This window comes from Carcharodon carcharias, chromosome 1 (genome assembly GCF_017639515.1).
Source record: "Carcharodon carcharias isolate sCarCar2 chromosome 1, sCarCar2.pri, whole genome shotgun sequence".
Lineage (NCBI taxonomy): Eukaryota > Metazoa > Chordata > Chondrichthyes > Lamniformes > Lamnidae > Carcharodon > Carcharodon carcharias.
In genome coordinates, this window is record NC_054467.1 from 123,601,203 (window position 1) to 123,627,448 (window position 26,246).

The following is a 26,246-nucleotide window of genomic DNA, read 5'->3' on the forward strand; positions in this document are numbered from 1 at the left end:
TGAGTAACTCCTGCAGTGATGTCCTGGAGCTGAGATGACTGACCTCTAACAACCACAGTCATCTTCCTTTGTACTAGGTATGACTGCAGCCAGCAGAGAGTTTTCCCCCTGATTCTCATTGATTCCAGTTTTGCTAGGGCTCCTTGATGCCTCACTCTGTCAAATGCTGCCTTGATGTCAAGGGCAGTCACTCCCACCTCACCTCGGGAGTTCAGCTCTTTTGTCCATGTTTGAACCAAGGCTGTAATGAGGTCAAGAGCTGCGTGTCCCTGGCGGAACCCAAACCCAAACTCATCAGTGAGCAGGTTATTTCTAAGCATGTGCCGCTTGATAGCACTGTTGATGAACCCTTTCATTGCTTTACTGATGATCGAGAGCAGACTGATGGGGCAAGTAATTGGCTGGGTTGGATTTGTCCTGATTTTTGTGTACAGGAGATACCTTGGCAATTTTCCACATAGCCGGATAGATGCCAGTGTTGTAGCTGTACTGGAACAGCTTGGCTAGGGGTGTGGAAATTCTGGAGTACAAGTCTTCAGTACTATTGCCGGAATGTTGTCAGGGTCCATAGCCTTTGTGGTATCCAGTCGTTTCTTGACATCACGTGGAGTGAATGAAATTGGCTGAAGACGAGCATCTGTGATGCTGGGGACCTCTGGAGAAGGCGAAGATGGATCATCCACTCGGCACTTCTGGCTGAAGATTGTTGTGAACGCTTCAGCCTTATCTTTTCCACTGATGTGCTGGGCTGCTCCACCATTGAGGATGGGGATATTTGTGGAGCCTCCTCCAGTGAGTTGTTTAATTGTCCACCACCATTCACGACTGGATGTTGCTGGACTGCAGAGCTTCGATCTGATCCGTTGGTTGTGGGATCACTTAGCTCTCTATCACTTGCTGCTTATGCTGTTTGACACGCAAGTAGCCCTGATTTATAGCTTCACCAGGTTGACACTTCATTTTTAGGTATGCCTGGTGCTGCTCCTGGCATTCCCTCCAGCACTCTTCATTGAACCAGGGTTGATCCCCTGGCTTGATGGTAATGGTAGAGTGGAGATATGCCAGGCCATGAGGTTACAGATTGTGTTCGAGTACAATTCTGCTGCTGATGACCCACAGCGCCTCATAGTTGCCCCGTCTTGAGTTGCGAGATCTGTTCAAAATCTATCCTATTTAGCGCACTGGTGGTGCCACACAACACGATGGAGGTATCCTCAATGTGTAGGCGAGACGTCGTCTCCACAATGACTGCGCGTTGGTCACTTCTACCGATATTGTCATGGACAGATGCATCTGCGACAGGATGGAGAGGATGAGGTCAAGTATGTTTTTCCCGCTTCTTGGTTCCCTCTCCACCTGCCACAGACCCAGTCTAGCAGCTATGCCCTTCAGGACTTGGCCAGTCTGGTCAGTAGTGGTGCTACTGAGCCACTCTTGGTGATGGACATTGAAGTCCCCCACCCAGAGAACATTGTCCACTTGCCACCCTCAGTGCTTCCTCCAAGTTGTGTTCAACATGGGGGAGCACTGATTCATTAGCTGAGGGAGGGTGGTACGTGGTAATCAGCAGGAGATTTTCTTGCCCATGTTTGACCTGATGCCATGAGACTTCATGGCGTCCGGAGTCGATGTTGAGGATTCCCAGGGCAACTCCCTACCCACTGTATATCACTGTGGCATCACCTCTGCTGGGCCTGTCCTGCCGGTGGGACAGAACATACCCAGGGATGGTGATTGTGGTGTCTGGGAAATTATCTGTAAGATATGATTCCATGAAGATGACCACATCAGGCTGTTGCTTGACTCATCTGTGAGACAGCTCTCCCAATTTTGGCACTAGCCCCCCAGATGTTAGTAAGGAGGACTTTGCAGAGTCGACAGGGCTGCGATTGCCGTTGTCGTTTCCTGTGCCTAGGGTGGTCTGTCCGGTTTCATTCCTTTTTTTGTGTCTTTGTCGTGGTTTGTTACAACTGAGTGGCTTGCTGGGCCATTTCAGAGGGCATTTAAGAGCCACCTACATTGCTGTGGGTCTGGAATCACATATAGGCCAGACCTGGTAAGGAAGACAGATTTCCTTCCCTAAAGGACATTAGTGAATCAGATGGGATTTTACAACAATCGACAGGTTTCATGGTCATTATTAGACTTTTAATTCCATTTTTTTTATTGAAAATTCCACCATCTGCCATGACGGGTTTCGAACCTGGGTCCCCAAAGGGTTACCCTGGGTCTCTGGATTACTAGCCCAGTGACACCATTAGGCCATTGCCTCCCCCCCTAAGGGTCAAATGTCTATCCAGCTTCTCATCTACATGCTGCCCCTCAGTGACATCATCGGTAAACTTAGCTTCAGTTTCTACACTGACCATATCCAGCATATCTGACGTCTAGTACTGGATGAGCAGAAATTTCCTCCAAGTAAATACTGCCTGAGATTGAACCAGAGTGTTCACAATCTTGGTGTCCTGTTTGACCCCTGCATGTGCTTCTGACCGCATATTCACTAAGACCACCACCATAACATCACTCAAATTTGCCCCTGCCTCAGCTGATCTGGTGCTGGAATCCTCATTCCATTGCATTCCTGTCCAGCCTCTCATGTTCTACCATCTGTAAGTTTAAGGTTATACAAAACTCTGCTGTCCATGTCCTAACTGGCACCAAGTGTCATTCACCCATCCCCCTGTGCTCGCTAACTACATTGGCTGATGATTAAGCAACACTTCGATCTTAAAATTTGCATCCTTGTTTTCAAACTCCTCCTGTTTTCAATTCTCCCCATGGCCTGACCCCTCCATATCTCTCTAATCTCCTGCATAACCCTTCAAGATATCTGTGCTCACCTAATTCTAGCCTCTTGAATATCCCTGGATTTAATCACTTCACCATTGGTGGCTGCCAGGGCCCCAAGTCCTGGAATTCCCTCCCTAAGCTTCTCTCAACCTCATTTTCCTTCATTAAGACACTCCTTAAAACCTAGTTGTTTGACCAGGCTTTTGGTCACCTACTCTAATATCTCCTTATGTGGATTGATGTTAAGTTTTGCTTAATAGCTACTGTGAAGCACCTTGAGGCATTCAGTCACCATAAAGGAGCTATATAAATACAAGCTATTGTTCTTGCTGTATATTGTAAAGTAATGCTTTTAGCAGCAATGGCTTGAGTTTTTGCTTCTTTGGAGTACATGGCCATTGCCTGGGAAATTGCTTTCTGTGCTGACTGTGACCTCTACTTACTGATGAGGTGTTACTCTTCACTGTAGAGAGTGCTTCACAATGACCTCACAACCAGGCCATGGTTTGTGGTTCTGTGCCTGCCACCTTCCATGCACTCCTTTCCCAATCTTGAATGCATTGTTGTCACTTTGCACCAAAGGCCAGAGGAAAGTAACTTGCCACAAAAAGGGAGAGAAAGTTAGAAAATACACCCTTAAGCCAAGTTTGCATATCTCTTTCCTCTGTCTTCAGAATGGCACTAGTTTGGAATACTTGGCAGTCACTTTGATTGGGGCCTGTGTATTTGACAAGGAATCTTCTACAAAATATTACGTCTCACACCGGGTCTTTAGATGGCTGTATTTGCAGCAATGCAATTATAATCAGAGATTGATCATGGAACTGCTGCACTTGAAGAACCTTCCTCAGTGTTGTCATTTTCTCACCACTTTTAATCTTATGAAGGGGAACATAAATGATGGCTGTCAATGTTATGTTCTAAAATGTATTTTTCTGAAGTTTCTGGTTTTGACTAAAGCTGTTTTATATTCCTATTAGGATGGCAGGCAATGGAAACACTGTCAGACCTGCAACAGATGCGTAAAACCATGTGAGTAGGACTCATTAGCCAGTTAGTGTATTAATGTTTACTGGGTCTGTTTGCTAGATGTGCAGATAGTCAAAGTACAAGAATATTTAATCCACAAAAATTACACTACTGACACATCGGTTATTGTCTGGCCTAGAAAGGAATGATTGAATTCTGTTAAGAATAATTCCACTCTGTTTGTTTCCTTTTATGAAGTAACTTGTTGTGTTTTCAAATAAAATTGATTTTAATCCTTGCAGGTTTATCTTTTTGTTTGTCCTTGGGCTGTGGGTGACAATGGCAAAGCCACATTTATGTTGCTGAGAAGATGGTAATCGGTCTTTTCATTGCACTGCTGCAGTCCATGTGGTAAAGGTAGGGAGTCTCTTAGGTAGGGAGTCCCTTTATTTCACTGTCACTGGGTCAAAATCATGGCAGTTGAGGATAGTGTGTGATTTGGATGTGAGATTATTGTTCCTGTCCTTCTTGAATGCAGCGTGTTGGGCAGTGTTGTTCACCCTGATGAGTTACTGCAATGCATTGTGCATATCCTATATATTACCGCAACAGTGTTCTGCTGAACGTGGGTGCTAATGTTGAGACCAGTGCTAGGGGAACTTAATTTATTTGTTTGATTTTGTTACGGAAAGTAGATGCAAGATAGCACAGGACGGGGTCAACAACATTGACAATATAGCGTATCCAGATTTCCTTGAATGTATGATGCTCAAGGCAATCATCTGGCCTTAAGGGGAAAACCTCAACAGTGAGCTAGTAGGATATTCTTAATGCTACTTTATGGGCTGGTTAAAACACTGGCACGGTGAGATCTCGATAGATGAGAACCGAGTAAAATGTTTGCACTAAATTGAAATAAATGACAAGTTAATAAATTTTACTTTATTTTAGTGTATTTTGTTTTTTATGCATTTCTCTAATCATTCCATTTAGCAGGAAATGCATACCCTGATGGGAATGTAGTCTATCAAAATGATCTATCTTTGCTCAAAATCACAAGTGAAAACATTTTGGTTTGAGAAAAAATTTTCCTGTAAATGTTGTATTTCAGTTAAAGCCAAGACAATGGTTTGCTACCTGGAATTAATTTAGAAAGAGACTTTGGAGTGCAGGTCACGCTTTATTTTCAATATTATATTTAAGTTTTATTTTACAGTTCAAATGCTTTAGTAGCAAGTGTATTCAATTTTGAAATTATGCAAAGAAAATGGAGCTTTCAGGTTTTTATTTTAATGCTGTTACCACGATTGAAGTTACAAGTACTTGGCCTAGCTTTCTGCATGAAAACAATTTCTGTTGTGGAAAAGCAAGAACTTGCTAAACCAGTCTCTATCTATTTGCTGTTTTAGCATTAAGATGTGGCTGTCAAAACAACACCAGTTTTTAAAGTAAAAGTACAGATCTAAGAAATATTTTTGTGTTTTCCAGCCTGGGTTCACTGTGATACCTGCTGTCGTTGTGTCCTTCAGGAACACACATGTGGGACAGCCGGAGATGGATGCTTTATATGTGGATGTACTGAGCACAAACGCAGAGAGTGTCCTCACACAGCATTCCCAAACAGGACCACAATGTGAGTTTAATGTATTATTTGACATAACAGCTTAATTTTTTTTGAATATAATGTTAATCACCTTTTTGATCTGATGATTTAAGTTCTTACTTCCTTGCCCCAATGTTCACAATCAAATGACTGATTTGAGACATAGTAAACCAACTAGTTTTATCTCTTGTTTGACAGAGTTTGGAAGCTCACAGCAACAAAGTGAACATATGTTTTACAATTCCCAATATCTTTGCTGCCCATTAGACCCACTCTAATATAGACTAATTCATGTCTTTGCCTCTGTCTTTAAATGTTCTTCACTCTTCCTCAGTTTGTCATGCCTTGTAATTTATTTTTGTCAGAAAAATTCTACATCGTTCTTTGCATGCCTAATTCTAGATAATTTATGTAGTGAACCAAAGAGGACCCATCACGCCCCCATGCGCACAACTATCCACGTCCCATCAGTCTGATGAATATCCACTTTGCCCTACTTTGTGCCTTCTAATCCCCTATTTCTCAATCCATATGCTTCATTTCCTTGAATACAACGGAACTTTGCTTTTATAACAAGTTTCTCATGTGACATCTTATCAAAGGTCTTCTGAAAATCCATCCATGCCCTATCCTTATCTATGCATTCTGCCTCAAAAAAAATCAATTTCAAATACAGTTGCCTTTTACTAATATGTGTTGATTAACCCAAGAATATTATAGGTGTGACATACTGATCTATTTTTGTTATTCTGAACCTAACTATAATTTCTGCCACCTTTTGACACTATCCCAGTCTGTGACATGAGGAGGCTGTGGATGGATATAGATAGGTTGAGTGAGTGGGCAAAGATCTGGCAAATGGAGTTTAATGTGGGAAAATGTGAAGTTGTTCACTTTGGCAGGAAAAACAAAAAAGCAGAGTATTACTTAAATGGAGAATGGCTGCATAATTCTGAGGTGCAGAGGGATCTTGGGTGTTCTAGTACATGAGTCACAAAAAGTTAGTATGCAGGTACAGCAAATAATTAAGAGAGCTAATGGAATGCTATCCTTTATTATGAGAGGGATTGAACATAAAAGTGAGGATGTTATGCTTCAGTTATACAGGGCATTGGGGAGACCGCACCTCGAATACTGTGTGCGTTCTTGGCTGCCTTACTTCAGGAAGGATGTAACTGCATTGGAGGCGGTTCAAAGGGGGTTTACTAGATTGATACCTGGAATGAGTGGACTGTCTTATGAGGAAAGGTTGAACAGACAGGGCTTGTTTCCACTGGAGTTTAGAAGAGTGAGGGGTGATTTGATCCTGAACGGTTTTGACAAGGTGGATGTTGAAAGGATGTTTCCTCTTGTGGGTGAGTCCGGAACTAGGGGGCACTGTTTTAAAATTAGGGGTCACCCTTTTAGGACAGAGATGAGGAGGAATTTTTTCTGAGGATTGTGCGACTTTGGAATTCTCTGCCTCAGAGGGTGGTGGAGGCAGGGTCATTGAATATTTTTAAGGCAGAGGTAAATAGATTCTTGTTAGGCAAGAGAATCAAACGTTATAGGGGTTAGATGGGAATGTGGAAATCGAAACACAAGATCATCAGCCATGATCTTGTTGAATGGCAGAGCAGGCTCGAGGGACCGAATGGTCTACTTCTGTTCCTATTTTTTATGTTCTTATGTACAAATATTTCTGTAAAACCATGGGTAATTAATTAAATTTGTTTGTGAGATTTCCTTCTGAATATTTATCTTTAATAGCGGCTTTTCTGCATCCTCTTTGGGTAGTCCTAGAAGCTCAGTTTCTTTTTGGAAAAATAAGTATGCACAAAACGTAGGTACTTAATCTTAACATCATCTTGAGTATCCCATCATGCTCAAGTATAAGGTGACCCCATTCATCTCTAAGTAATTCTAAACCTTCTTTAACTATTCTTTTATTTTATATGTGCTTTTAAATACTCTTGCTACTGTTTTTTTAGGAATGACCAGCAGTCGTCTTTCAAACGATTTAGACTTCCTATTTGCCTCTCTTTGTTTCCTGTTTTCCTGCACAGTCCTATATTTCTCATACACCTCAAAAAAAATTTCCTTTTGCTATAACTTCACTAATTACTTATGAAAAGATCCTAATATATATCTTTCATCTCATAATTTGAAGAATCATTAAGGTTTGAAGGACGGAGGTAGGCCACTTGGCCCATTATGTCTTTGTCGACTCTTTGCTACAGCAATCTGAAACTAATCCTATTGTTCTGTTTTCTTCCTATGTCCTTGTACCTTCCTCTGCTTCAGATAATTATCCAATTTTTCCTTAAAAGAAGCATTGGTCTCTACCTCAACTACTCCCTGTAGCAGAGTGTTCCCCCATTAACCTTCTGTGTGAAGAAACCTTTAATTTCCTGTCACATTCTGTGGCCAATTTAAGTTGCTGACCCACTGATTTCATAAATAGAAGAAATACTCTTTTCCTATTTACTCTATTAAGACTCCTACTTTTAAAATGACCTTTTTTGGCCTTCTCTACATTAGGTAATTGGTCTGCCATTTTCAGGGCCAGATTGTCTTCCATCTCACTGAAATGAGCAAATTTCCAGTTCAATACCTATATGTTGGACCTGTCTTTTTCCTTATCTGTTTACAATGTGAATGTAATTAGGATATGGTCACTATTTCCCAAGTGTTCCGCTTTCAGCTTACTTGCTTTGTCACACAGATTCAGATCCAACATTTGGACATGCAGTGTTGTCATTGGGAAGACTCCTTTACTGAAATTTTATTTCTGTCTACCTTTGGATAGTTAAATTCCTCTGTGATTACAACTCTGTTACTGCTGCAAACCTCGCTAACTTGCCGATAAACCTCAACCTTGATTTTTCCCACTATTTTGTGATGTGTTGTATAGTATCAATAAAGCAACAAATCCTATATTATTTCTTAGCTCAACACAGACAGGCTCCCTGAGCACTAATGTCAATGAACCATCACCTTTCCATAGCTGTAGTTGTGTCCTTAATTAATAGCCAAACCATCCTCTCTTTTTTTCTTCCTTTCCCTTGAAAATTTGGAGCTGGAATATTTAGGTGTCGGTCTCACTTTCCAACAGCAAGTCTTTCTATTCAGATGAGCCCATTTAGTTCTATGAATTTATTTCTAATGCTTTATATTTGCATATGAAAATACAACACTGATCCTTTTATACTCTTTGATGTGCCCTTTTTCCTGCTGTGTTGCCTTGTTCTATTATTCTAATCATCTCTGCTTTCTCCTCTATTATTGCTATAATGTTCATCTCTACACGACTGTTTCTCGAGTTTATTATTTTAGACTGCTTTGCCCCTTCGTTATACTTACAAATCTTTCTCACGCAATAACGTTTTCTTCTCCTAAATCCTAAAATTACACCTATCATGGAATTTAAATTTTGTTCATTCTTTTGTATTCTGCTTTTGAAAAAGTGTCATTTTGATGTGATGAAGCTAAGACTATGCCATATTAGGCAGTTATTGTTAAATCTATTACAAAGCAAAGAATGCAGTTTATGCTGCAGCTATCTCATGTGTCAATCTATCCGAATGGGGTAAAATAAAAGAACCTGATTTGTGGTGAATTCCTTTAGGGTATCCTGACTCCTTCAGTCATCTACAATTCACTTTGATCGCCAACATTTGTCTTATCTCATTTAGCCTTAGGCTTATTAGATTTCTGCATTTTAATGCAGCCTGAGCACTTAATGCAGGGCTTAAAGTTAAGCCAGAATTGGTGATCTTCCTTTTTGTGCTATGACAGGAACATAGGAGCAGGAATCAGCCATGCAGCCCCTCGAGCCTGCTCCGTCATTCAACTAGATCATGGCTGATTATCTACCTCTGCCACTCTCCCGTGCTATCCCCATTTCCTTTGATGTCATTAGTTTCCAGAAATCTATCGATTTCAGTTTTGAACATGCTCCATGATTGAGTTTCCACAGCCCTCTGGGATAGAGAATTCCAAAGATTCACTACCCTCTGAGTGAAGAAATTCCTCCTCCTCTCAGTCCTAAATGGACTGCCCCTTATTCTGAGACTGTGTGCCCTGGTTCTAGACTCCCCCAGCCAGGGGAAACATCCTTTCTGCAGCTACCATATCTAGCCCTTTAAGAATTTTGTAAGTTTCATACAGTGATATACTTTGCTTATGGAGAGAGGTTTCACAAGCAAGAGGGAATGTTACAGAACCTCATTTTTAGTGTGTGTATGGTCTTCCTTCACCTCGAGCACTGGTCTGTTCACCTACTCTCTCTGATTCAGAGACAGCATGAGAATTGGCTGGCCCAAAGTCAGAAGTTGGAACCATCAATTATTCTTGTTTGTGCCACAGAGTTTGCCAATTTGAATTTGGCGGATCCAGTGGCATTGGTGATACAGGTCTCCGCACTGATGTCTTGTTCCCCCGAGATATTTCCATTTCAACAATATTCTGTTCTCTTGTTAGTAGGGGCGTGAGCAAAATCATATGATTCCAGCTTGACTTCACAGCATATAGACTTGTGATTTTTCTGCAGTAGGATGGTACATGTGTGAAGGTTGAACGTCTTTGATCTTTTCACGGGTGTGACTGAGAAGGCAGGCAGATGACCTCCTCCTAAGCCTTTGGCAATGTTGCCCTTGCATATATGGTCACCTCCCTCCTTCCTTATGGGAAGTACTTGATTGGTGTTTGCCTGAGGTCAGTAATTCATCTTGTGCGTACTAACAACTGCAGACATGCACCCTACCACCTGCTGGCACATTTCTGTTGGAGTTCCTACAGCACCAGACCATGTACTACAATTTAGAATTCATAAAGCTATTAAATGTTTCATTATTTCTTTTCTCTTGTATACAGCGGCGAGGCAGAACCACATAAAAGAAAAATTTTGGAAACCGAGAGAGAGACAGCTGTAAAGAAATCTAAAAAACAAGCCCAAAAAATGGGTGCCAGAAAGAAGAAAACTCTGAAATGGGTAACTGGGAAATCAAAAAGGAAACCGGAGAGAAAGAAGAAACAGCAGCGGAGGGGACAGACTGTGTGCAGTGCTAGATGAAGCTTTCCTGGATGAGCACTGTCTAATTTCCAGCAAAATAAAATCTCTTCATGGAGAATCTTGAGGTGTTTGAGATTACCGGTGAGGTGCATCTTTGCACAGCTTCTCCATCACCTCTTTCCCAATGTTAGTGCCTTGTTTGACGCAATATTCAGCCTCTGTGAACCTGGAAGCAAAGTTCCATGAACATACCGGAGAACACTTGTGTAGAAATAATTTTTAAAACATTGGAACTGCTATCACAGATATAAAACCACCATCATATATTCTGTTTGTTCATTGGTGTGAAAATCTGTCTCTCCTATGTTCTCACCCTGTTCGTACAGCAGTTCTGAAATGGAACCTTCAGATTAAAATGCATTTTTCTAAATGTGTTCTCATTTGATTTGAATGGAAAGTTCTGTGTAATCTTTTCAACTATTTTTCTCATATCTGTGGAGAAGGTGGCATAGTGGTATTGTCACTGGACTAGTAATGTTCTGGGAATGGGGTTCAAATCCCACCACAGCAAATCAGTTAAAAAAATCTGGAATCGAGAGTTAGATCCAGTAATGGAGACTATCATCGATTTGTTATGGTTCACCAATGTCCTTCAGGGCTGGAAATCTGCCGTCCTTACCCAGTCCAGCCTACATGTGACATCAGACACATAGCAATGTGGTTGACTCTTACTGCTGTCTGAATTGGCAGGGCAGTCAGGGATGGGCAATGGATGCTGGCCTTGCCAGTGATGCTCACATTCTATGAAAGAATAGAAGGGAAAAAAAAATGAAATGTGTCAATAAAACTTATTAAATTTTGGCTTTCCTATCAATAATGTAAGTTGAGTAATATTTGACATTGACAGCAAGTCCTCACTTAAAGTTGTGGTTGCGTTTGTTCCCGAAAATCACGTCCAAATGAAACGACTTTAAGAGAATCCGTAGGTTCACATAGGAATTGATCATAAAACCACAATTAGGTTCCCTTGGACATTTCTTGTCCAGGAAAAGCAATGTACAAGTTGAAATACCTATCGTACATGTGCAGCACTGTGTATTCCTAGCTGAAATTACTTGCAAAATAAAATAAATCACTAAATATGAAAGAAATACTGTATAATTAAGCACTTTAGGACCTTTTTCAGCAAACAAAACATTTAAACACTCTATGTTGAAGGGCTGTACATTCTTAAATGCCTATATACATAAATGAATAACCTTTAAAATGAAATAAATTTAAAAAATATAAAATAAATACAATGCACAAATGTAAATAAATGTTAGAAAAACTAGTCACTGAGTTTTAAGATTGACCAGGATCCATCTATTGGCAGAGTTTGGTTGGTGTAGGTAGCAGCTGAAGACCTGGGGCGTTAGCTGCCACCTGTGCTGACTAACCTCTGCCACTAGATGGAGCCCAGGCTTTTAGTGTGAGGCCAGTGGGAATGGGAGCTGGGGGTGGGGGAGGGAAGAGAGACTTGAGGGCGAGGGCAGGACCAAGCGCAAAGTGGGGGAGTGGGATGGTGGAGTTCCTGTGGTGACAACAGACACCAGAAACTTTAAAAGTAAAAATGGAGGATGGGAGATGGAGGGAAAAGAGGCACTTCAGGACTGGGGGAAAGGGCAGAAGCACTGAGCACTTAGGCCACAGAACAGGAAGTCTGGCAAATGTGATTCAAGTGGAACTCACAACATTAAATGGACATATTGACAGTTCTTTATTAACGACATTAAAGTGAAATAATGTCAACTGAGTCAATGTCGAGCGGGAACTTGCTGTACTCTAATTCACCAACTTAATAGCTTATGGAGACTAAATATTCATGTTTTTTTATATTTGGTCTGTTTAATTAATTTCAGTTTGGCAAGATTGCATTTGAGTTTGGAGGAGGAGCACACAAGTTGCTTTCATGTTTTTCTTTAGATTAATGTTGCATTCAGATATTTGACCCTGGCTAGTGCTGTTTCAAGTTTAACAAAATAACTCACTTGATAAATATCAAAGGGACCACATCAAAGACCTCACTTTTAAGGTAAATGGAATCTAAGTAGCTTGCACAGCGAAAAGAGATGGCTTAAATTGTAAAATTCTCCTGTCGAGCAAATCATGTATCTTGTGGATTTGAATGCACTGCTTTGTTCTTTTGTCTTCTTTCGAGCTATAAATCATTTATCATTGCAAAGAAGGATCATAATTTAAAAGAACAATAACGGAAAATTGGTCACTCCATCAAGAGTCTTGCTGAACATACAAGCTGTAAGAGCTAGTTGTATTGCATCTGAAAGTTCTGGCTGTGACTTGTAGGGATTTGAGATTTACAATGTTTTTAATTATTTTGGATGTGAATCAGGAAGTCTTTGAATTAATTACCAGAGTAATGATATAGTGTTTAATTGCCATGCGTTCTTCTCATAGTTTACCAGTAATTGCCTTCAACAGTCAAATGTGAAGTTTATTGTTTTGTTTCCACAAAATGATGGCATTTAAATCAAAAGGAAAAAAAGCTTGACTGATAAGTACGTGCAGTGATTGAAGCCTTTTTTATGGCATTAGGAGAGTAATAGCTGAAGATTGATATTGTATATTTATTAACTCTTTAGTTTCTGTTTTGGATCTTGGCTGCTTCGATATTCAACAAACTTGCACAGCAATTTTTTGATGACTTTTAATCTTCCAAATCCAGGCACCCTGACACCAATTCTGCATCCTCACCATCACCTTGACCGAGATCTGAAAATGGATCTCAGACAACTTGCATTGATATAGAGCCTTTAACTTAGTAAAATGTCCCAAGGTGCTTCACAGGAGCATTATCAGGCAAAGCTTTGACCCCAAACCACCCAAGATATTTGACCAGGTGACCAACAGCTTGTTTTAAGGAATGTCTTATAAGAGGAAAGAAGAAGTAGAGAGGTGCAGAGGTTTAGGGAGGGAGTTGCAGAGTTTTAGGGCCTGACGGCTGAAATTGCAGCCACCATTTGTGGAATTGAGAAGTCAGAATTGGAGGAAAGCTGGAATCTAGGAGCGGTGTAAAGATAGAGGAGGTTACAGAAACAGGCCACAGCTACCAGATAGAGGAGAGGCTAGCAAATCTAAGTTTAGAAAACACACCCAAATAATAAAAGCAGGTATTTTAAAGCTGTTTACCTTTGAGAGAAAGGGCACATAAAATATGAAACAGGCAAAAAAAAAATCCGCAACATGCTTTACTATGCATGGAATCAAAAAAAGATTTGCCCATTCTCATAAAAGGCTGAATAGTTTTTTGCGAGTTATTTTCTCTTTACTCTTTGATGGGATGTGAGCATCACTGATGAGGCCAGCATTTGTTGCCCATTCCTAATTGCCCTTGAACTGAGTGGCTTGCTGGGCCATTACAAGGGCAGTTGAGCATCAACCACATTGATCTGGGTCTTGAGTTACGTGTAGGCCAGACCCGGTAATGATGGCAGATTTCCTTCCTAAAAGAATGTTCGTGATCCAGATGGGTTTTATAACAATCGATGATAGTTTCATGGTCACCATTACTGAGACTAGCTTTATAATTCCAGATTTATTTCCAGAGTTGGTGTCCAGTTTAATGTTCAGGGTTCAAAATGTTTTTAGAAAATATTCCCTCCTGCTCAGAGACTGAAATGAGGCACTGGTTTTCAGCAGGTGTTTTTTTTTTTTTGGACCTGAACCATTTTTAAGCTTTAATTTATTTTTAATGTTGATCTAATCAAAATGCAACAAGGAGGTAGTGGGGAGGAAACATGAATTTGTATCTTGCAGGTGCTGCCTCAGATTAGATACAGCCAGGTAACAAGGCATCAACTCAGGTTCCTTTCACATTCTCTTATGCATTTATATAGAAAAAATATATTGTCCCATTTGGTGTTCCTGCAGAGTGCCCGGTGATGACATTAAAGCCTTCAGCCATGAGCCCCTCCTTGGGTCCAGTGTAAACTGGTGGTGGACAATTAAACAACTAACTGGAGGAGGTGGCTCCACAAATATCCCCACCCTTAATGATGGAGGAGCCCAGCACAGCAGTGCAAAAGATAAGGTTGAAACATTCACAACAATCTTCAGCCAGAAGTGCTGAGTGGATGATCCATTTCGGCCTCCTCCGGAGGTCCCCAGCATCACAGATGCCAGTCTTCAGCAAATTTGATTCACTCCACGTGATATCAACAAACGGCTGAAGGCATTGAATGTTGCAAAGGCTATGGGCCCTTATAATATTCTGACAATAGTACTGAAAACTTGTGCTCCAAAACTTGCCAAGCCCCTAGCCAAGCTGTTCCAGTACAGCTACAACACTGGCATCTACCTGGCTCTGTGGAGAATTGCCCAGGTATGTCCTGTACACAAAAAGCAGGACAAATCTAACCAGAAAGTTACCGCCCCATCAGTTTACTCCATCATCTGTAAAGTAATGGAATCAATAGTGCTACCAAGCCGCACTTGCTTAGCAATAACCTGCTCACTAATGCCCAGTTTGGGTTCTGCCAGTGCCACTTAGCTCCTGACCTCCTTACAGCCTTGGCTTAAACATGAACAAAAGAGCTGAACTCCCAAGATGAGGTGAGAGTGACTACTCTTGATATCAAGGCAGCATTTAACTGTGTGTGGCATCAAGGAGCCCTAGCAAAGCTGGAGTCAGTGGGAATCGGGGAAAACTCTCTGTTGGTTGGAGTCATATCTAGCACAAAGGAAGATGATTGTGGTTGTTGGAGGTCAGTCATCTCAGCTCCAGGACATCACTGCAGGATTCCTCAGGGTAGTGTCCTAGGCCCAACTATCTTCAGCTGCTCCATCAATGACCTCCTTCCATCATGAGGTCAGAAGTGAGGATATTCGCTGATGATAGCACAATGTTCAGCATCATTCACACCTCAGATGCTGAAGCAGTCCATTTCCAAATGCAGCAAGACCTAGACAATATCCAGGCTTGGACTGACAAGTGGCAAGTAACATGCCATCTCCAACAAGAAAGAATCCAACCATTGACCCTTGATGTTCAATGGCATTACCATCACTGAATCCCCCACTATCAACATCCTGGGGGTTACCACTGACCAGAAACTGAACATGACTAGCCATATCAATACTGTGGCTACAAGAGCAGGTCAGAAGCTAGGAATCCTGCGGTGAGTAACTCACCTCCTGACTCCCCAAAGCCTGTCCACCATCTACAAGGCAGAAGTCAGGAGTGTGATGGAATACTCCCCACTTGCCTGGATGAGTGCAGCTCCTACAACACTCATGAAGCTTGACACCATCCAGGACAAAGCAGTCCGCTTGATTGGCACCACATCCACAAACATTCACTCCCTCCACCACTGATGCACAGTAGCAGCAGTGTGTACCATCTACAAGGTGCACTGCTGGAATTCACCATTACTTCTTAGACAGCACCTTCCAAACCTACGACCACTACCATCTAGAAGGACAAGGGCAGCAGATAGATGGGAACACAGCCACCTGGAAGTTCCCCTCCAAGTCACTCACCATCCTGACTTGGAAATATATCTCTGTTCCTTCACTGTCGCTGGGTCAAAATCCTGGAACTCCCTCCTTAACAGCACTGTGTGTGTACCTACACCACATGGCCTGCAGCGGTTCAAGAAGGCAGCTCACTGCCACCTTCTCAAGGGCAACTAGGGAGGGGCAATAAGTGCTGGCCTAGCCAGTGAAGCCCACATCCCATGAATGAATAAAAAAAACATACTGACAGCATGCCGACAGAGAGAAAAATACAGGTGGTTGGTTTAAAGAGAGTGATTTCAAGGAAAAGGAGCTCATTCGAGACCTGGACTAAGATCAGGCTTCATGATGCTACCATCATTCACTTCACCATGGTCTAGAGGCCAACCAAAGAGTGCCACAAAGTTGCAGACGGTACCACACAGCTGCAGATAGTGCCACTAAAGGCCTTGCACCCCTCTTGACAGAGTCACTGTGCATGTGGATCACTGGTCTACCACTGCAGGCCCCTCCCTTCTGCTGAGGGGACAGATTTAAATTGCCATTCAAGAATCCTGAGATTTTTGAGTCCTTTGGCAAAATTCAAAAGTGTGGCTCAATTTTACTTTGAAATCTTGTGTCTTGTGATATATTTGCAAGGCTTGGCATGTCTGGAAATGACCAGTTAATCTGCTATTTTAAAGGTTGGTTCATTATTGCAGCAGAAAGTAAGGTTATTGACATCTGGTATGGATTTTGCATGTCATCTATTTTCCACACAATCTCTCTACCACCTTCCATACCAGCCTAATTTGAGGTGTTTGAATTTAATTAGTTTTGGATTGTTTTCTCCGGTGTGTAATCACTGCCTGAATTACTGGTTATCTAGTTTGTTTGTTGCTCTCTTTCCTCCATCTACCCCTTCTTTTTAATGAATCTTAAATAACATAACTTGTACAGGCAGCCATCAAGCTTTAGCAGTAGAAATTGTATTGTGGAATAAGAAAGAGACATTTTGTGCAAAATTGGAGGGGCCCCAATGATGTTGATAATTAATCACACTGCCTTTAGTAAGAGTACTTCTCAATCTCAATAAACATGTCTCCTGGAAAGATAACATGGCCTATTCAGACCTGAACACACCTGAAGATATTAAGATTTTAAAATAAGATATTTGTAAACAAGTATAAAATTATTGCATCACAATTTAATTTCTACAATTTATGAAGCATATGTTTAAATTATATCTTGTCTTAAGTAATGGAACTAAATGGGAATAACGTTCTAATAATATAGCAATCAGCAGAAAACAAAGCTAAAAGAGCTGTGCTCCAAACAAACTGCTGATTCTGAGTAGGTACAGTACTCAGCTGCTAAAAATATTATAATCTCTATCAGTTAAAATTGATGGGCCCATATTGTTTCATTTGTTGAAATGCAACTCAATAAACCATTGCCTGTAAAAATAGTACTTTGTTGACTGTAATGTGCTTGGGAGATCCTACGATTGGGAAAAGTGGTATGTAGATACAAGCCTCTTCTTTCCAAATCCTCACTCACCATACCGGAGGAAGAGTATATTAGTATAGACCAAGAATCAAAAATTAATGGGTGCTGGCATCATATGTCTCCTTTTTGCAGTAGTAAGTCAGAGTTGAATCTCTTCGTGTTCATTTAAGTGTTGTTGAAGCTAATTTTGAAAATGAAGCATGCATCTTGCTTATATAAGAGAACTGCTCGTGTCTTGCTCTTCATTCTCTTGCTGAGCAAATTCTACACTGTTGCAGCCGCAGTGTCTCATGAGAGATGACTGTTGAATTGATTTCACTGATGATAAGTATATTACGGAGAGGATGAGGGTGAAAAATGCAGCTGCAGCAACAATTACGATGCCAATGGTCCCTGATAAAATGCAAAAAAAATCACAAACTGAAGTGGAAAAAGCTTCCATGAAAATAAAGTAAAAATCTACAACTTAACAACTAGAATAAAGCCATAACATTTGAATGTTACCTGTTCCCAGAAATGAATGTGTGATGCCAGTTTTGTTTGCATGAGAGGCTTTTGGTAAAAATGCAAAATTAGGCTCTTTTGAGCAGTTAAAATGAGAGAGTGACAGTTGGCTCATCCAGAGTCCTCTGAGGCTGTTGGGACTGTTACACTGCATATCCAGCTGTTCCTGTAACCATGAAGAACAAGAGCTCAATATTATTGCCTGTATGAGTTCTGGAATATACCTGGTGTACATTTGTTCTTGGCATACTTTTCATTACACCTACCAAAGGAATGCTGTAGATTATGTAGTATTAGGGTGATCAGGTTTGAATGGGTTAATGTTTGGGACTGGAGAAATAGTACCACCCACATGACGATGTATGAAACACATGACCAAGAGGGAAAATGCTCATGACTTAGAATGAGTAATATCTAGTCATGTATATCTATCTGTAGTTATGATTATCCAATAAACCAGTGATATCACTGAAGAAAGAGACATGGGCATGTCAAAGCTTTTCATTCATAAGCAACAGCCATTCTCTGGTTCATTTCCAAGGGCAATGCCTTGCCCAATCAGAGTCAACCAGTCTGGTTTGAATTTAAACAAAGCTTGGCATTAACTGTAAAGTCTTCAGTTAACTAGTGCATTCTCCACGGCAACGCCTCTATCAATCAGGATCCACTTGCCAACCAATCAGCAACCTCTTCTCATGAAGTATGAATTGTTACCCCCTTTACATTTCGTATTCATGTGAACGTCCTGATGAATGAAAGATAAAGAGTGTCTCTTTTTTCATTGATACTCAAGTTCTGTACTACTAAACAACTATTTGTAAACCAGTTATAGTTCAAATATACCTATGGCTCAGCAATTATTCCTTAGCCAGTTGCAACCAAAACACAACAGCTTGCTATTTAATTAAAATCAGGAGAATGATTCTGCATGCTTCTCATATCCAATAGTGTATGAAGAAAGTAAGAGTGATCATTGCACAGTCCTTGTGGAGATGAAGTCCATCTTCATACTAAGGCCACCCTTCATCGTCAGAAGGTTTGATCACTAATAAATGTTTTATGACAAGGTGTGATCCAATGGGAAACCAAGTTTGGGAGTCCAGCAGTTTTATGCAATATGACTAGGGGATAATAAAAACAGAAAATAATCAATTTAGAAAATAGAAAAGGGAATATGTTAAATTGGAGAGGAAAGAGAGAACTGACACATTCATATCTGATGCTACACTCTCTTAACTCAGACATGAGATTATATTATATATTTTATTATTTATTAGATGAATATAAACAATGCCTTGAATTCCAGGACTGGGTCAAAGTATTAATCTTACGGCTGATATGAGCAGCAAGAGCCATGAAGTTGGGACCATCATGTGCACTCTGAGATAGGTTACTGCCTTGAAATGGGGCTCTTAGATGTACCACAAAGAGTATATGCCAGAATGAAGTAGCTTTTGTAAAAGTATTGTAGCAGGCTGCCTAAGTGTGTGTACTCTATTTTGAATAAGCATTCAGAGGAGAGTGTGAGAGAAGGACCCTGAGACAGCTAGTCAGCAGCACCTAGAGGAGAGAGGCGGAGATTTAAAAAGAGCAGGAGCTGGACTCGGGGCTGAAAGCGGTGCAAGGAAGCCACGATTCAAATAGTAATGACACAGGGGAGGCAGCTGATTGATAAGTAGGGTCAGGTGAGTACTTCTACTTTTAATTTTTCTACTAATTTAAACTGCTACAGTCCCTTAGCTTCAACAAAATAAGGTGAGGACTTTGGACTGTAGTAGGAGTGTTTGGAATGGAATAGAGCCCCTAGCATAATTAGTATTCTTTAAAGGGAATAACTAACGAGCTTAATCTAAAGGGAATTCATGGCAGCAGAACTCGTACCCGTGATATGCTCCTCCTGCGCTATGTGGGAAATCATGGACACTTCCTGTGTCCCTGGCAACCATGTGTGCAGTAAGTGTGTCCAGCTGCAGCTACTGGCTAACTGAATTTCAGAGCTGGAACTGCGGGTGGATTCACTGTGGAGCATCCGTGATGTTGAGATTATTGTGGACAGCACATTTGGTGAGGTGATCACACTGCACGTAAAGACTGAACAGGCAGAAAGGGGATGGGTGGCCACCAGGCAGAGTGGAGGCAGGCAGGTAGTACAGGAGTCTCCTGTGGCTGTCCCCCCATCTCTAACAGATGTATTTTTGAATACTGTTGGGGGAGACGACTTCTCAGGGGAAAGCAGCAGGAACCAAGTCCCTGGCACCACGGGTGGCTCTGCTGCACAGGAGGGGAGGAAGAAGAGTAGCAGGGCTAAAGTGATTGGGGAATTCAATAGTAAGGGGAACAGGCAGGCATTTCTGTGGCCGCAAAAGAGACTCCAGGATGGTATGTTGCCTCCCTGGTGCCATGTCAAGAATGTCTTGGAGAGGCTGCACAGCATTCTGAAAGGGGAGGGTGAACAGCCAGTATTCATGGTACCTATTGGTACCAAGGGATGAGGTCTTACAAGTTGAATATAAGGAGTTAGGACATAAATTAAAAAGTAGGACCTCAAAGGTGGTGATCTCAGAATTACTACCAGTGCCACTTGCTAGCGAGAGTAGAAATAACAGGATATATCAGATGATGGGAAGGCGGTAGTGTAGTGGTATTGTCACTGGACTAATATTCCAGAGACCCAGCGTAATGCTCTTGGGACACAGGTTCAAATCTCACCATGCCAGATGGTGAAATTTGAATCAATAAAAATCTTGAATTAAAAGTCTGATGAAGAACATGAAACCATTGCTGATTGCTGTAAAAACCCATCTGGTTCATTAAGGCCCTTTACGGAAGGAAATCTGCTGTTCTTACCTGGTCTGGCCTACATGTGACTCCAGACCCACAGCAATGTGGTTGACTCTTAAATGCCCTCTGAACAAGGGTACTTTGGAATGGGCAATAAATGACTGGCCTAGCCAGTGATGCCCACATCCCTTGAATGAATAAAAAAAAATATGTGGCTGAAGAAATGGTGTAGGGGGAGGGATTCAGATTCCTGGGACATTGGGACCGGTTCTGGGGAAGGTGGGACCAGTACAAACAGGACAGGTTGCATCTGGGCAGGACCGGGACCAATGTCCTCAGTGAGGGTGTTTGCTAGTGCAGTAGGGAAGGGTTTAACCTAGAATGGCAGGGGGATGGGAACCTGAGCAGGGAGACAGAGGAGGGGGAAACAAGGATAAAAACAAAAGACAGAAAAGTAAGAAGCCAAAGTGGAAGGCAGAAAAAACAAGGGTGAGAAACAAATGGGGTCATAGTGCAAAATAAAGCTAAGATGACTAACAAGGTTAAAAAGACAAGTCAAAAGGCATTGTAGCTGAATGCACGGAACAGTTGTAATAAGGTAGATGAATTAACAGTGCAAATAGATATAAAAGGTTATGATATCGTTGCAATTACGGAGACATGGCTGCAGGGCGATCAAGGATAGGAACTGAACATCCAGGGGTATTCAATATTTAAGAAGGACAGACAAATAGGGAACAGAGATGGGGCAGCATTGTTGGTAAAGGAGGAAATCAATGCAATAGCGAGGAAGGATATTGGCTCGGAAAATCATGACATGGAATCTGTTTGGGCGGAGATAAGAAACACCAAGGGGCGGAAAATGTTGGTGGGGGTTGTCTATAGGCCCCCAAACAGTAATGGAAATGTAACAGATGGCATTAAGCAGGAAATTAGAGACACATGCAATAAGGGCACAACTGTAATCATGGGTGACTTTAATCTACATATGGATTGGACAAACCAACCTAGCAATAATACTGAGGAGGAGGATTTCCTGGAGTGTTTACGTGTTGGCTTTTTAAACCAATACATTGAGGAACCAACTAGAGAGCAGGCTATCCCAGACTGGGTATTGTCCAATGAGAAAGAACTAATTAACAATCTTGTTGTGCGGGGTCCTTTGTGAAAGAGTGACTGTAAAATGATATAATTGTTCATTAGGATGGAGAGGGAAAAAGTTGAATCCGAAACTAGGGTCCTGAATCTAAATAAAGGGAACTACAAGAGTATGAGGCACGAGTTGGCAATGATGGTTTGGGGAACCTTACTGAAAAGGTTGACAGTGGATTGGCAATGGCTAATATTTAAGGAACGTATGCATGAATTACAACAATTATTCATTCCTGTCTGGCACAAAAATAACACAGGAAAGGTGGCTCAACCATGGCTTACAAAAGAAATTAGGGATAGTATTAGATCCAGAGAGGAGACATATTAAATTGCCAGAAAAAGCAGCAAGCCCGAGGATTGGGAGCAGTTTAGAATTCAGCAAAAGTGGACAAAAAGATTGACCAAGAAGGGGAAAATGGAGTATGAGAGTAAACTTGCAAGGAACATAAAAACTGACTGTAAAAGCTTCTATAAATATGTGAAGAGAAAAGGATTAGCAAAGACAAACATAGATCACTTACAGTCAGAAACGGGGGAAATTATAATGGGGAACAAAGAAATGACAGAAGAATTGAACACATATTTTGGTTTTGTCTTCACAAAAAAGGACACAAATAATTTTCCAGAAACGTTAGGGAACCAAGGGTCTCGTGAGAGGGAGGAATTGAAGAAAATCAGTATTAGTAAAAAAATGGTGCTAGGGAAATTAATGGGGTTAAAGGCTGAAAAATCCGCAGGGCCTGATAATCTGCATCCTAGAGTACTAAAGGAAGTGACCCTGGAAATATTGCATGCAATGGTGGTCAAGTTCCAAAATCCTATTGCCTCTGGAGCAGTTCCTACAGATTGGAGGGTGGCAAATGTAATCCCACTGTTTAAAAAAGGAGGGAGAGAAAAAACAGAGAATTACAGACCAATTAGCTTAACATCAGTAGTGGGGAAAATGCTAGAGTCTATTATGAAAGAGGTGGCAACAGAACAATTGGAAAGCATTAAAGGGATTGAACAAAGTTAGCATGGGTTTATGAAAGGGAAATCATGCTTAACTAATTAACTGGAGTTTTTGAAGATGTAAGAATTGATAAGGGACAACCAGTGGATGTGGCGTATTTGGATTTCAAGAAGGCTTTTGATAAGGTCCCACATAAGAGGTTGGTGGGAAAAATTAAAACACATGGGATTTGGGTAATATACTGTAATGGATTGAGAATTGGTTGACAGACCAGAAACAGAGAGTGGGAATAAATGGATCTTTTTCCAGGTGGCAGGTGGTGACCAGTGGTGCACCGCAGGGATCAATGCTTCGGCCCCAGCTATTCACGATATATATAAATGACTTGGATGAGGAAACCAAATGCAATATTTCCAAGTTTGCTGATGACACAAAACTGGGCTTGGTTGTAAGGAGGATGCAAGGAGGCTTCAGGGTGATTTAGACAAGTTGTGTGTGTGGGCAAACACATGGCAAATGCAGTATAATGTGGATAAATGTGAAGTTATACACTTCGGTGTGAAGAACAGAAAGGCAGAGTGTTATTTAAATGGTGATATATTGGGAAATGTGGATGTACAAAGGGATCTGGGTGTCCTTGTACACCAGTTAATGAATGTAAACAGGCAGGTGCAACAAGCAATTTGGAAGGCAAATGGTATGTTGGCCTTCATTGCAAGAGGATTTGAGTTCAGAAGTAGGGATGTCTTAATGCAATTATACAGGACCTTGGTGAGACCACACCTGGAGTATTGCTTGCAGTTTTGGTCTCTCTACCTAAGAAAGGATATACTTGCGATAGAGGGAGTGCAGTGAAGGTTCACTAAACTGATACCGGAGATGGCAGAATTGTTGTATGAGGAGAGATTGGTTCAGCTGGGCCTGTATTCACCAGAGTTTAGAAGAATGAGAGATCATCTGATTGAAACGTATAAAATTCTAACAGGGCTAGACAGACTGGATGTAGAGAGGATGTTTCCCCTGGTTGGGGAGTCTAGAATCAGGGGCCACAATCTCAGGATATGGGGCACGCCATTTAGGGCTGAAATAAGGAAAGATTTCTTCACTCAGAGGGTGGTCAACCTGTGGAATTCTTTCCCACAGAAGGCTGTGGAGGCCAGGCCACTGAGTATGTTCAAGAAAGAAGTTGATCATTTTTGGGATATTAGGGGCATCAAGGGGTATGGAGAGAAAGTGGGAATATGGCGTTGAGATAGAGGATCAGCCATGATCATTTTGAATGGTGGAGCAGGCTGGAAGGGCCAAATGGCCTAATCCTGCTCCTAGTTTCTATGTTTTTAACATAGAGAGCATAAGTGGGAGATTTGGATTTGGAGCTGTGGGACCAAGTTCCAAATGCAGCATGGTCAGGGTCAATAAGGCATTGCCAGGGAGAGGTCATGTCAGACAGCAAAGTTGTATTTGAGGTCTGAATGAATTATCGGGGGGACAGAATGGGGGTGTGGTTGTAGGTGAGGGATGGAATGTTTGTACGTTAGAGAGAAGAGAGTGCGATTGATAACAAGGGGAGGAACCGAACATTGTACATTTTATTTCATTCTTTCACAGGATGCGAGTGTCGCTGGCAAAATCAACATTGGTTGCTCATCCCTAATTGCCCTTGAGCCACCTTCTTGAACTGCTGTAGGTACACCCACAGTGCTGTTAGGAAGGGAGTTCTAGGCTTTTGACCCAGCGACAGTAATGGGGCAGCGATATAGTTCAAAATTGGGGTGGTGTGTGGCGTGGAGGGGAACTTCCAGGTGGCAGTGTTCCCATGTGCCTGCTGTGCTTGTCCTTCTAGATGGTAGCAGTCACAGGTTTGGAAGGTGCTGTCAAAGGAGCCTTGGTGAATTCCTGCAGTGCATCTTGTGCTGCCACCGAGCGAGCATTGGTCGTGGTGGAGTGAAATTTTAAGGTGGTGGCTAGGGTGCCAATCACTTGGGCTGCTTTGCCTGGATGGTGTTGAGCTTCTCAAGTGTTGGTGTCACACTTATCCAGGCAAGTGGAGTATTCTATCACACTCCTGACTTGCGCCTTGTAGATGGTGAACAGGCTTTGGGGGAGTCAGGGGGTGAGTTACTTACTGCAGGATTCCTAGCCTCTGACCTGCTCTTGTAGCTACAGTATTTATATGGCTAGTCCCGTTCATTTTCCAGTCAATGGTAACCCCCAGGATGTTGATAGTGGGGGATTCAGTGGTGATAATGCCATTGAACGGCAAGGGGTGGTGGTTAGATTCTACCTGTTGGAGATGGTCATTGCCTGACACTTGTGTAGTATGAATGTTAGTTGCCCCTTATCAGCCCAAACCTAAATTATGTCCATGTCTTCCTGTATATAGACACCGTTTGCTTCATCTGAGCAGTGGCAAATGGTGCTGAACATTGGGCAATCATCAGTAAACATCCCCACTTTTGACTTTATGATGGTAGGAAGATTGTTAGGCCTATTGCACTACCCTGAGGAACTCCTGCAGTGATGTCCTGGAACTGAGATGTTTGACCACCAACAACCACAACCATCTTCTTTTGTGCTAGGTATGACTCCAACCAGTGGAGAGTTATTCCCCTGATTCCTATTGTCTTTAATTTTGCCCAAGCTTTCTGAAAAGCTAACTTAAATTTCAACACAAAAACAGAATTACCTGGAAAAACTCAGCAGGTCTGGCAGCATCGGCGGAGAAGAAAAGAGTTGACGTTTCGAGTCCTCATGACCCTTCGAAGGGTCATGAGGACTCGAAACGTCAACTCTTTTCTTCTCCGCCGATGCTGCCAGACCTGCTGAGTTTTTCCAGGTAATTCTGTTTTTGTTTTGGATTTCCAGCATCCGCAGTTTTTTTGTTTTTAAATTTCAACAGTTCCTTTATAAATGAAATGCGAATGTTCTGCTATTAATTTAAAAAAATAGACAGTAGACTTGTACCTTTACAGTGTCCAACCATTTCTTCATAGAGCACATGCTGGCATCACAGTGAAATGGGTTTTGGGCCAGTTTGATGCCCACAGCACCACCTACTGACCGAACAATGGGATTGAGTGTTTCTTTGGAAAGGGTGACCAGCTCATTCCTGGACAAGTCCAAGAGCCTCAGATTCTTCTGAGAACTGAAAGCTGATTTGCTTATAAATGTAATTTCTGACCCTGCAAAAACAATTCACAATTTTGAAGTGAGCAAACATAAAATATTAATCAAACAGCTGATAAATGGAAAATATAGACATAAGGGTCCAAGTGTTAAACTGGGGCAAACAGTAACATTTGAGGCAAGTTTATTTTGTTAGAGTTAACTGTGAGTATTGTCATATCTTGTTTGCAAAAAGACGATCATAAATGAATGGAGTAAGATAATTAAGTAAACAGTTTGTGTAATCAATTGATTAATATATTAGCAAACAAAGTAGAAGTGATTTTGAAACTGGGGTCATCAGTCAATGAACACAAAGGCTCATCAGGCAG

General features: G+C 41.6%; 2 protein-coding genes across 2 annotated transcripts in view; one reads left to right on the forward strand and one right to left on the reverse strand.

The window, feature by feature from the left end:
- zcchc4 (zinc finger, CCHC domain containing 4) overlaps positions 1-10,788 on the forward strand; it is a 106,183-nt gene extending 95,395 nt beyond the window's left edge. The window contains exons 11-13 of the mRNA XM_041216477.1: positions 3,774-3,825; positions 5,251-5,395; positions 10,220-10,788. Coding sequence (XP_041072411.1) covers positions 3,774-3,825; positions 5,251-5,395; positions 10,220-10,418 — 396 coding nt within the window. The 3' untranslated portion in view covers positions 10,419-10,788. The remainder of the gene's footprint in view (positions 1-3,773; positions 3,826-5,250; positions 5,396-10,219) is intronic.
- Positions 10,789-17,043: 6,255 nt separating this feature from the next.
- LOC121281295 (chondroadherin-like) overlaps positions 17,044-26,246 on the reverse strand; it is a 50,708-nt gene continuing 41,505 nt past the window's right edge. The window contains exons 5-7 of the mRNA XM_041194168.1: positions 25,714-25,931; positions 17,865-18,030; positions 17,044-17,753 (exon numbers count right to left, since the gene is read on the reverse strand). Of these exons, the coding sequence (XP_041050102.1) occupies positions 17,572-17,753; positions 17,865-18,030; positions 25,714-25,931 (566 nt within the window). The 3' untranslated portion in view covers positions 17,044-17,571. The remainder of the gene's footprint in view (positions 17,754-17,864; positions 18,031-25,713; positions 25,932-26,246) is intronic.